The following is a 12518-nucleotide window of genomic DNA, read 5'->3' on the forward strand; positions in this document are numbered from 1 at the left end:
GTAAGGAGACACATTAAATAAATTATAGTATGGTGATATCTAGATATAAAGAAAAATTAATGAGGAGGATCTTTATGTACTGAAACAACTAGATTGAACCATATAAAACTGCCAAAATTTGACGATTTTTGACCAAGCAAAAGGGAATTTCATAGGTCCAACATACTAAAAACAATCTGATATGTATCATTAAGTGAAGAAAACAATGTGAGGAAGAGTGTAAATAATGTGCTATCTTCTATGTGTAAGAGGTAAAATAATTCAGAGACACTGTGTGTGTGTGTGTGTTGTTTCTGTATAAAATTTTGGAAGGGTAAATGAGAAACTGTGGATTTTAGGACATGAAATTGGGTTGTGGGGAAAAGAAAGAGAGAGAGGTTTTTTAAATATTTAGTCTTTAAACCTGTGAGTATATTATCTTTTCAAATTAAATCGAAAAATTAAATTTAAAAATCACATAAAATATCAATCTAGTATAACTTTCAGGGCATTGTCACAACATTTGCCCACTTGTGGTTTCACCTTCTGCTCTTGTTCTGAGCTGTAGTGATGTGAGGTGAGAGAGAAAATGCATACACCCCCGTAGCTTGATTACAACTGAGGAAGGCAGAGGACTAACCCACAAAAATTCGATGTCTGTTGTGATGAGCCACACCCCTTCCCCCCAAAGTTTTTCACAGATAATCCACGCTTTACCTCGATAGTAGGCAAACTGTAGGTAGTCATAATGTAAGGGAAGAAAGTTCTCGATTGGTGAGAGGCGGCCAGGGCGGGTGGCAAGTTCCCTCACGCATTCATGCTGACAAACCAGCACCTGCACATAGTGATCTGAAAAACAAGAGTCAAGAAGTGGGTACCTCTCATCTGCTCAATGTCCACACTTCAAAGTGAGAAACACAGTTACACAGGGCATCTCACCTCACCATACACTCTTAGAGAGATATCATTATTATCCTCATTCATGATCAGAAGTCCTTTTCACAAAGAAAGTAAGTGACTCGCCAAGGCTTCCTAACCAGTGATCACTAGACTAATTACTAGTAGATTCTAAATGTATAGCACTCTTTCCTTCTGTGTATTCTTTTTCTACATCTCCTGAAAGTGACATAAGCCATCTCATCCCACCCATGCCCAGATGAGTAGATTACTTTCTTATTTAACAACTTGGGGGTCTCTTTTTGGACTTTAGATGGACTGAAGTGTCCTGGAGTCAGGATGGGAAGTTCAGATCCCAGTTATGTTAAGGACCGGTTGAGAAAAAGGAACTGCCATGTACGTGGGGAGTTCATGCAGAGAAGTGAAACCACAATGCTCTTTTTCCTTGTTAATATTTTCAAGCCACTTTTACTAAAGGGGAAATAAAAACAACATTCCTTTACATCTATTGATCAGGAACCTATTCTACCCAGTTACAAATTAGTCTATCACCTGGACATTATAAATCCTAATACTGAAGGGACTGGTAAAATAGGAGAAGGATGAAAGCTAAAGAACTTGAAGAAGGATTTTGCCTCTTTTTCTTTGTTCCCCTTTCTTTGTTCCCATTCTTCTCACTTGCAAACAGGCGAGGATCCTGAAGTGCAGGAGTTTTCATGCTCCTTTTAGCTCTGGGTTCTATCTCATACAAGCATGAGCTGAGGAAACACAAGTGGCTAATGTCCCAGAAAGAAAACCCTTCTTACATTTTGCCCCGACTCTGATTTTTACAATGAAGATAGAGGCAGTCTTTTCCATTAAGAGAATAGTCCATTCATGCTTGTGCAGAGCAAGTTCTCTTGAGAATAATGATAAAACCACCCGACTTCATGACTGTACAGTCTAATCCACAACTGCCTCCTTTCAAAAGGCTTTCTATTATGCAGAGTTTGGCTTGTATCTAGATGACCTTAAAGAGGGACCCCCAAAACACAACAGAAAGGAAATATCTGTTTCCTGCCGTGTAGGGAAATGTGCTAGTTCTCTTAAAACCTAGCTAACTCAATCTAATATAGTACAGCTAATAGGATCACTATCATACATTGGTTCTTAATTTCAGTTGGAAGACATGAGGAGAAGAATGGGTTATGTTTATTTGATTAGCATGTTATAAATAAATAGCTAGCTATTTTATTTCTTAAGAAAACAACAAACAACTCTCAAGCATTTCTCCTAGTTTCGCTGGCCATTTGCTTTCCTCTTTACCTTTTAATATGCACTACTAATTCCAAATGACAAGCAAAAGGAAAAGGTGGAAAACACACCCAACAGGAATCCACAATCTGAATGAGGTATTTTTCAAAGTAAGACATTAATAGCAGCAAAATAAACGTGACAAAATGATATCCTTTAGGGCTTCATTAAGCATGGCTGGTAATAAATAACTGCATTCAGAAGCCATTTGTAGTTTTCTCCAATTGGTAATGTTCTTCCAACTCTAAAAGTAAAAAATTCTGGCTTTCTAAATACATTCCGTATTTTAAAAGCTGGACTCCTAATCGAGAATAGTTTTGAACCAGGCAGGAATTTACATAGTTAGAGGAATGATATCCCTTTTTATTAGTTGTATTCCTTGTCTCCTTTCTATAACAAAAGTTATTGTGAAATTATTATGTTTTAATAGGTTTGAGATTCAAGACACTCGCATGGGAATACTTTTAAAGATTTCCATCTCATAATGAATTGGATATGCTTCAAATTCCTGAGAAGACTTACCATATTCCTGTAACATATAATATTTGATTAAATTTGAGGGACTATGAATTTTTTATCACTTTTATTTACTGGAAGTGGGGTGATGGTGGTGGTAGCTGTGTTAGTATTAGGAGCCTGATTTAGGAGACTTCTATTGTTTTCCAGCAACCAACAGGCTGTGGTGACCTCAGAAAATTTTGAAATGTTAATTTGTGGGAATTTGTCAGTCAATTCTCTTAAACCAGATCTAGGACATTTGACAAAGCTGTTCAGTGGCCATTGGTAGGTATAGAGATGAATGTGGGAATGAAAGCAGGGAACCTATCCTTAAAAAAAACTACAAGATAGTAAACTGAAATAAAGGAAAAGCCTGCCCATTCTCAAATAAAAGATTAAGTTAAAGAAATATTCAGCAGTTGAAATGTGAAGCACACATAAAAGTGACATTCAAATGAGCAGTGTTTACAAAACTGCAAGTAAATGGCTCTGGTAGAGGCCCAACAAAATAAAACCTTATGGGAAAAAATCCCCAATAATGCTGTATTGATTTTAAGTGAATTGAGTTGAACTTGGGTAATTGAATGTGTAGCAAATAAATCACTTGACAAATAATATATTTACAATAGTCAAGATATGGAAGCAGTCTAAGTGCCCATCAATAGATGAATGTATAAAGAAGATGTGATATATGTGCACACACAATAGAACAGTACTCAGCCCTCAGCCATAAAAAAGAATGAAATCTTGTTACTTGTGACAACATGGATGGACCTAAAAGGTATTATGCTAATAAGTCAGAAAGAGGAAGAAAAATACTATATGGTTTCACTTATCTGTGCAATCTAACAACAAAACAAAACAAAACAGAACAAATGAACAAACATAACAAAACAGAGACAGAGTTATAGATATAGAGAACAACTGGGCCAGAGGGGTAGGTGGTGGGGGAGGAATAAAATAGGTGAGGGAGCTTAAGACATACAAACTTCCAGTTGTAAATAAGTCATGGTTATGAAATGTACAGTGTGGAGAATATAGTCAATAACTATGTAATATCTTTGTATGGTGACATATTGTAACTAGATTTATTGTGGTGATCAGTTTGAAATGTATGGAAATATATATATTTCTAAAATGTAAAAAAAAAGGATAAAAGAAGGCACATTGATTTTCAGTTTACTTCTTAGTCTAAATTTTGATAGATATTTCCTAATTATCCCTCTAAAAAACCTCAACACAAACTTGCACAAGGCTCTTAGATAGCCTCATCCACCAGAGGGCAGACAGCAGAAGCAAGAAGAACTACAATCCTGCAGCCTGTGGAACAAAAACCACATTCACAGAAAGATAGACAAGGTGAAAAGGCAGAGGGCTATGTATCAGATGAAGGGACAAGATAAAACCCCATAAAAACAACTAAATGAAGTGGAGGTAGGCAACCTTCCAGAAAAACAATTCAGAATAATGATAGTGAAGATGATCCAGCACCTCAGAAAAGCAATGAATGCAAAGATCAAGTAGATGCAAGAAATGTTTAACAAATACCTAGAAGAATTAAAGAACAAACAGAGATGAACAATACAATAACTGAAATGAAAAATACACTAGAAGGAATCAATAGCAGAATAACTGAGGCAGAAAAACAGATAAGTGACCTGAAAGACAGAATGGTGGAATTCACTGCTGTGGAACAGAATAAAGAAAAAAGAATGAAAAGAAATGAAGACAGCCTAAGAGACCTCTGGGACAATATTAAATGCAAAATCATTTGCATTATAGGGGTCCCAGAAGCAGAAGAGAGAGAGAAAGGACCCGAGAAAATATCTGAAGAGATTATAGTCGAAAACTTCCCTAACATGGGAAAGGAAATAGCCACCCAAGTCCAGAAAGCACAGAGAGTCCCATACAGGTTAAACCCAAGGAGAAACATGTGGAGACACATAGTAATCAAACTGGTAAAAATTAAAGACAAAGAAAAATTATTCAAAGCAGCAAGGGAAAAATGACAAATAACATACAAGGGAACACCCATAAGGTTAACAGCTGATTTCTCAGCAGAAACTCTACAAGCCAGAGGGAGTGACATGACATATTTAAAGTTATAAAAGGGAAGGACCTATAACCAAGATTACTCTACCCAGCAAGGATCTCATTCATTTTCAATGGAGAAATCAGAAGATTTACAGACAAGCAAAAGCTAAGAGAATTCAGCACCACCAAACCAGCTCTACAACAAATGCTAAAGGAATTTCTCAAAGTGGGAAACACAAGAGAAGAAAAGGACCTACAAAAACAAACCCAAAACAATTAAGAAAATGGTCATAGGAACATACCTATCGATAATTACATTAAACATGAATGGATTAAATGCTCTAACCAAAAGACACAGGCTCGCTGAATGCATATAAAAACAAGACCCATATATATGCTATCTACAAAAGACCCACTTCAGACCTAGGGACACATACAGACTGAAAGTGAGGGGATGGAAAAAGATATTCCATGCAAATGGAAATCAAAAGAAAGTTGGAGTAGCAATTCTTATATCAGACAAAATAGACTTTAAAATAAAAAATGTTACAAGAGACAAGGAAGGACACTACATAATGATCAAGGGATCAATCCAAGAAGAAGATATAACAATTATAAATATATATGTACACACCATAGGAGCACCTCAATACATAAGGCAACTGCTATCAGCTATAAAAGAGGAAATTGACAGTAACACAGTAACAGTGGGGGACCTTAAAACCTCACTTACACCAATGGACAGATCATCCAGACAGAATATTAATAAGGAAACACAAGCTTTAAATGACACAATAGAGCAGATAGATTTAATTGATATTCATAGGACATTCCATCCAAAAACAGCAGATTCTTCTCAAGTGTGCACGGGACATTCTACAGGATAGATCACCTCTTGGGTCACAAATCAAACCTCAGGAAATTTAAGAAAATTGAAATCATATCAAGCATCTTTTCTGACCACAATGCTATGATATTAGAAATTAATTAAAGGGGAAAAAATGTAAAAAACACAAATACATGGAGGATAAAAAATACGTGGCTAAAGAACCAAGAGATCACTGAAGAAATCAAAGAGGAAATAAAAAAATACTTAGAGACAAATGACAATGAAAACACAGCGATCCAAAACCTATGGGACACAGCAAAAGTGGTTCTAAGAGGGAAGTTTATCACAATACAATCCTACCTCAAGAAACAACAAACATCTCAAATAACCAATCTAACCTTACACCTAAAGGAACTAGAGAAAGAAGAACAAACAAAACCCAAAGTTAGTAGAAGGAAAGAAATCATAAAGATCAGAGCAGAAATAAATGAAATAGAAACAAAGAAAACAATAGCAAATGTCAATAAAACTAAAAGCTGGATCTTTGAGAAGATAAACAAAATTGATAAACCACTAGCCAGGCTCATGAAGAAAAGTAGGGAGAGAACTCAAATCAAAAAAAATTAGAAATGAAAGAGAAGTTACAACAGACACCACAGAAATACAAAGCATCCTAAGAGACTACTACAAGAAACTCTATGCCAATAAAATGGACAACCTGGAAGAAATGGACAAATTCTTAGAAAGGTATAACCTTCCAAGACTGAACCAGGAAGAAATAGAAAATATGAACAGACCAATCACAAGTAATGAAATTGAAACTGTGATCAAAAATCTTCTAACAAACAAAAGTCCAGGACCAGAATTCTATCAAACATTTAGAGAAGAGCTAACATCCATCCTTCTCAAACTCTTCCAAAAAATTGCAGAGGAAGGAGCACTCCCAATCACATTCTATGAGGCCACCATCACCCTGATACCAAAACCAGGCAAATATACTATAAAAAAAAATTATAGACCAATATCACTGATGAATATAGATGCAAAAATCCTCAACAAAATACTATCAAACAGAATCCAACAGCACATTAAAAGCATCATACACCATGATCAAGTGGGATTTATCCCAGGGATGCAAGGATTCTTTACTATATGCAAATCAATCAATGTGACACACCATATTAACAAATTGAAGAAGAAAAACCATATGATCATCTCAATAGATGCAGAAAAAGCTTTTGACAAAATTCAACACCCATTTATGATAAAAACTCTCCAGAAAGTGGACATACAGGGAACCTACCTCAACATAATAAAGGTCATATATGACAAACCCACAGCAAACATCATTCTCAATGGTGAAAAACTAAAAGCATTTGATCTAAGATCAGGAACAAGGCAAGGATGTCCACTCTCACCACTATTATTCAACATAGTTTTGGAGGTCCTAGCCACGGCAATCAGAGAAGAAAAAGAAATAAACTGAACACAAATTGGAAAAGAAGAAGTAAAACTGTCACTTCCTGCAGATGACATGATACTATACATAGAGAATCCTAAAGATGTCACCAGAAAACTAATAGAGCTAATCAATGAATTTGGTAATGTTGCAGGATACAAAATTAATGCACAGAAATCTCATGCATTCCTATACACTAATGATGAAAAATCTGAAAGGGAAATTAAGGAAACACTCCCATTTACCACTGTAACCAAAAGAATAAAATACCTAGGAACAAACTTACCTAGGCAGACAAAAGACCTGTATGCAGGAAACTATAAGACACTGATGAAATAAATTAAAGGTGATACAAAGAGATGGAGAGATATACCATGTTCTTGGATTGGAGAATCAATATTGTGAAAATGACTATATTACCCAAAGCAATCTACAGATTCAATGTAATCCCTATCAAATTACCAATGGCATTTTTTACAGAACTAGAACAAAAAACCTTAAAATTTGTATGGAGACACAAAAGACCCCGAATAGCCAACGTGGTCTTGGGGGAAAAAAAAGGAGCTGGAGAAATCAGACTCCCTGACTTCAGACTATACTACAAAGCTACAGTAATCAAGAAATATGGTACTGGCACAAAAACAGAAATATAGATCAATGGAACAGGATAGAAAGCCCAGAGATAAACCCACGCACCCATGGTCAACTAATCTATGACAAAGGAGGGAAGGATATACAATGGAGAAAAGACAGCCTCTTCAATAAGTGGTGCTGGAAAAACTGGACAGCTACATGTAAAAGAATGAAATTCAAACACTCCCTAACACCATTCACAAAAATAAACTCAAAATGGATTAGAGACCTAAATGTAAGACTGGACACTATAAAACTCTTAGAGGACAACATAGGAAGAACACTCTTTGACATAAATCACAGCAAGATCTTTTTTAATCCACTTCTTAGAGTAATGGATATAAAACAAAAATAAACAAATGGGACCTAATGAAACTTAAAAGCTTTTGCTCAGCAATGGAAACTACAAACACAATGAAAAGACAACCTTCAGAATGGGAGAAAATATTTGCAAACAAATCAATGGATAAAGGATTAATCTCCAAAATACATAAACAGCCCATGCAGCTCAATATTAAAAAAACACACAACCCAATCCAAAAATGGGCAGAACACCTAAATAGACATTTCTCCAAAGAAGACATACAGATGGCCAAGAAGCCCAGGAAAAGTTGCTCAACATCACTAATTATTAGAGAAATGCAAATCAAAACTCCAATGAGGTATCACCTCACACCAGTTAGAATGGGCATCATCAGAAAATCTACAAACAACAAATGCTGGAGAGGGTGTGGAGAAAAGGGAATCCTCTTGCACTGTTGGTGGGAATGTAAATTGATACAGCCACTTTGGAGAACAATATGGAGGTTCCTTAAAAAACTATGAATAGAATTACCATATGACCCAGCAATCCCACTACTGGGCATATAACAAGAGAAAACCATAATTCAAAAAGGGACATGCACCCCAATGTTCACTGAAGCACTATTTACAATAGCCAGAGCATGGAAGCAGCCTAAATGCCCATCAACAGACAAATGGATAAAGAAGATGTGGTATATATATACAATGGAATGTTACACAGCCACAAAAAGGAATGAAATTAGTTTATTTGTAGAGATGTGGATGGATCTAGAAACTGTCATACAGACTGAAGTAAGTTAGAAAGAGAAAAACAAATATTGTATATTAACGCATATATGTGGAACCTAGAAAAATGGTACAGGTGAACTGGTTTGCAGGGCAGAAATTGAGACACAGATGCACCAAGGGGAGAAAGCGGCGGGGGGGGGGGGTGGTGTGTTGAATTGGGAGATTGAGATTTACATATATACACTAATATGTATAAAATGGATAACTAATAAGAACCTGCTGTATAAAAAAATAAATAAAATAAAATTCAAAAAAATCTCAACAATTTAAGACCTATATTTTCACAAATATAGAGTATTATTAACCCTTTTAATCTCTGCAGTGTGATTGATGGATATATCATCTCCTTCCTTCCTTCCTTCCCTCATCCTTTCTTCCTTCCACCCATTCATTTAACAGATATTCACTAAGCACCTGCTATTTGCCAGTCACTACAAGTAGGCAATGAGGATTAAGCACTTAACAAGATAGGGTAATAACCAAGTGAGAGAAGACAACATTTTCAAGTCTGTAAGTGGAAATGAGCCTGGTGTATCTTAGGAATTAAAATAAGTACAGTTGGAATGGATTAAAGGGATAGAAAAAGAGAGAGAATGAAAATGAACACTAGTATGCAGTCATGAAAGTCCTTGTTAAAGGTTTTGGGTTTTATTTCAAGTGCAATGGAAGCCAGTGGCGTGACAGGGGGGTGATTCAGCATATCTATGAGCAGACTTTCTGTTTTTTGGAAAACTGTTCTGTCTGCTTACAGAGTAAAACCTGATCAGAACATGAGGACCAGCAAGGAGCCTATCACAGTGAATTAGTTAAAATATAGTGTTGATTTGAACCAGGGTGGTAGCAAAAGGAGTGGAGGGAACCAGGAAATCTCAAATGCTATTAGGAAGTAGCATCTTTCAAAGTTTGGTAACAAGTCGGAAGGGAATAAGAATTGAAGGAAATGTTGGATTGAAAGATAACTTCTAGGGATTTGGTTTGAGCTACTAGGTGAGTGATGCTTTTTATGAAGACAGAAAACATTGGAAGTTGGGGAAAGAAAACTGACTTCATTAATTTGCATTTCTATGAGTATATGAGAAGTTGAACATTGTTTTTCATGTTTTATAACTTGGAATACAATATGCACTCAACAAATATGTGTTAAACGTTTATTATTGAATAAATAAACTTTGCCCATTTTTCAACTGTGTAGATCTTCAAAGTATGGGCTCTAGAGCGAGAAAATCCTAGGTTTGATTCCCAGTTTCACCTTAATCCCATTACTTAATCTTTCTGAGGTCTAAATTCCTCATTTAAAAGGGGAGAAGAGGGTTAATAACAATACCTACAAGGAGTTGTTTATAGGATTAAAAGAGATATAACTATATAAAATGCTCTGTATATTTTAACTGTTAAATAAATTTTGCTTATTTTTATTACTACCAATAAATAAGAAATGAATTACCAGTACTACTAATAATTCACAGTCTGTGTTTAAGTATTAATGATATTAACTGTTTTCCTGTAAACATTCTGCAACTTTTTCCACTTGTTATTATAAATCAATTTGATTAAAGTATCTTTTATATTTACAAATCTTATGTAAAATCTATCTTTTACTTAAAATTTCTTGTCTTTCATCATGCTAAGAAGAGCTTTCCTACTGTTATACAAATATTCTCTTGCATTTTCTTCTAACAGTTCTATTTTTACTCATATTATTAATATAATAGAATTTATTTCATGTATTTTTTCATATGCAGTGGAGAACTCAGTCCCCACCATTCATGGTTAACTAGTCAACCTCCCCCATTAATGTATAATGAACTTTACGTACTATTTTAAATTGTGGTATATTAAATTCCCATATGTAACCAAATATTCATTTAAGTAATAGAAGAAGACTATACAAAGGTATTCACTACTACTTATTAATCATAAGAAAAAACTGCAACTTCCTTAGTATTCATCATAAAGGACTGGTCAAATAAATTATGCTTTCCCCATATAATGCAATAAGGTAGATCTACATGTACTTACATGAGAAGTCCACAATACATTGTTAAGCATAAAGTAAAACAAAAACAAAACATATACTGAAAATCAATATTTACAGTGTTGTCTTATTTTTATAAAAATGAAATAATAACTATAAATAAATACCTAAATATTTATGTATGTATCTGAAAAAGTTTGGAAGCATAGTCAACAAAATTTAAGCTAGGGAAAGTAATCCACAGGAGAGAGGATGGGATACATATATGAGAATTTTTTTACAATTATACTTTTTACAATATATACTTCTACATTTTTGGAATAGTTTTACAGATGGCATGTAGTATTTCTATAATCAGGAAATCAAGGGAAAAATAAACTTTACCTGCAATGGCTTCATAGAGACCAGCTTTATACCCTAAGTACTCATATTCCTCAAATCTCTGAGGCCCCTCACACAGGGCTCTGCACTCCATATCTTCATTGAAATATTCTCTTAAAGCTTGTTCAAAGTACTTGATAGCTAGTTCAAAGTCATCTGCCTCATAATGTTTAACTCCTTCACTGTAACTCTCCTGTAAAGAAACAGAGAAACATTTTTTTCAAAGAGCACCTAAGGGGCACTTGAATGGCAAAATGCAGGCAGACTCTGGATCACTTAGGTAGGTGGGTGTGGGACTCTTGCACTGTGGAAGATAAAGAAGGATTGCACTGGGAGATAAAGGGAAACTTCCCTGGCTTCAACTAATTGTAAATGAGAAGGGACTGACTGAGCAAGCCTACTGCTGTGGCATCAATCAATTTCATTTTCTTCCTGAGCTCACTCAAGACTATATTGTCTAACCCTTTTGAATGCAGGTAGGGCCATGCAACAAAGTGCAGGAAGATGGATGTGGGTGGATGTGACACTCAATTCCAGGCCTGGTTCAAATATTTCTTTTTTGTGTGTGTGTGTGTATACTGCAATTTTATTTCAATTGCATAAACAAAGTTAGTGTGTAAGAAATTTAAATGAAAGAGTATGGTAAAATTAGCAGAGAACCAAAAAATCTAAAAAGGAAGTACACCTAAAATATGAGAATTCAACATTCACTAATGTTTCATCTTCAGTTTTAATTGACACTTGATGCTTGTAAATTTTGAAACAAACTTTGAGATCATGATGACTATTTTGAATAGATTTCAGTACCAGCACTAAGATTTGTGCATTCAGTTGGTTTGCAGTTGACTTGTTAGCCACTTACATAGTGTATAGTACAGATTTGTCACAGATCAGATCACAGCATTGAAGGAAAGAAGTACCTTCCTGTAATTAGAAAGGATCCCCTAAACTGCACTCAGCTTAAGACATCCAATGTACAAGAGCACGAAAACCATCATAATAATGTGGCTCCAGGGAACATAGTTCATTTAAAAAAAAAAAAAAAAAGGAGAAAAGACTTTCATCTAAAGTCTTCCTCTCTTAGCCTTTTCTTCAATCCTCTTGGAGGCCACACATTGAGAATGGTGATGTATCCAATTGAAAAAGAAGCCCTTTCAACACACTGTGAATTTCAAGGAAGATTTCATTTAAAGGAATAATTATGTAGCTTAAAAAAATCAAAATTTGGGCCTCCCTGGTGGCGCAAGTGGTTGGGAGTCCGCCTGCCGATGCAGGGGATACGGGTTCGTGCCCCGGTCTGGGAGGATCCCATATGCCGCGGAGCGGCTGGGCCCGTGAGCCATGGCCGCTGAGCCTGCGCGTCCGGAGCCTGCGCGTCCGGAGCCTGTGCTCCGCAACGGGGGAGGCCACAACAGTGAGAGGCCCGCATACCGCAAAAAAAAAAAAAA

General features: G+C 35.7%; 1 protein-coding gene across 1 annotated transcript in view; it reads right to left on the bottom strand.

The window, feature by feature from the left end:
* P3H2 (prolyl 3-hydroxylase 2) overlaps nt 1-12518 on the bottom strand; it is a 164450-nt gene that overhangs the window by 37072 nt on the left and 114860 nt on the right. The window contains exons 3-4 of the mRNA XM_060099290.1: nt 11074-11263; nt 697-828 (exon numbers count right to left, since the gene is read on the bottom strand). Of these exons, the coding sequence (XP_059955273.1) occupies nt 697-828; nt 11074-11263 (322 nt within the window). The remainder of the gene's footprint in view (nt 1-696; nt 829-11073; nt 11264-12518) is intronic.

This window comes from Mesoplodon densirostris, chromosome 5, assembly GCF_025265405.1.
Source record: "Mesoplodon densirostris isolate mMesDen1 chromosome 5, mMesDen1 primary haplotype, whole genome shotgun sequence".
Classification (NCBI taxonomy): domain Eukaryota; kingdom Metazoa; phylum Chordata; class Mammalia; order Artiodactyla; family Ziphiidae; genus Mesoplodon; species Mesoplodon densirostris.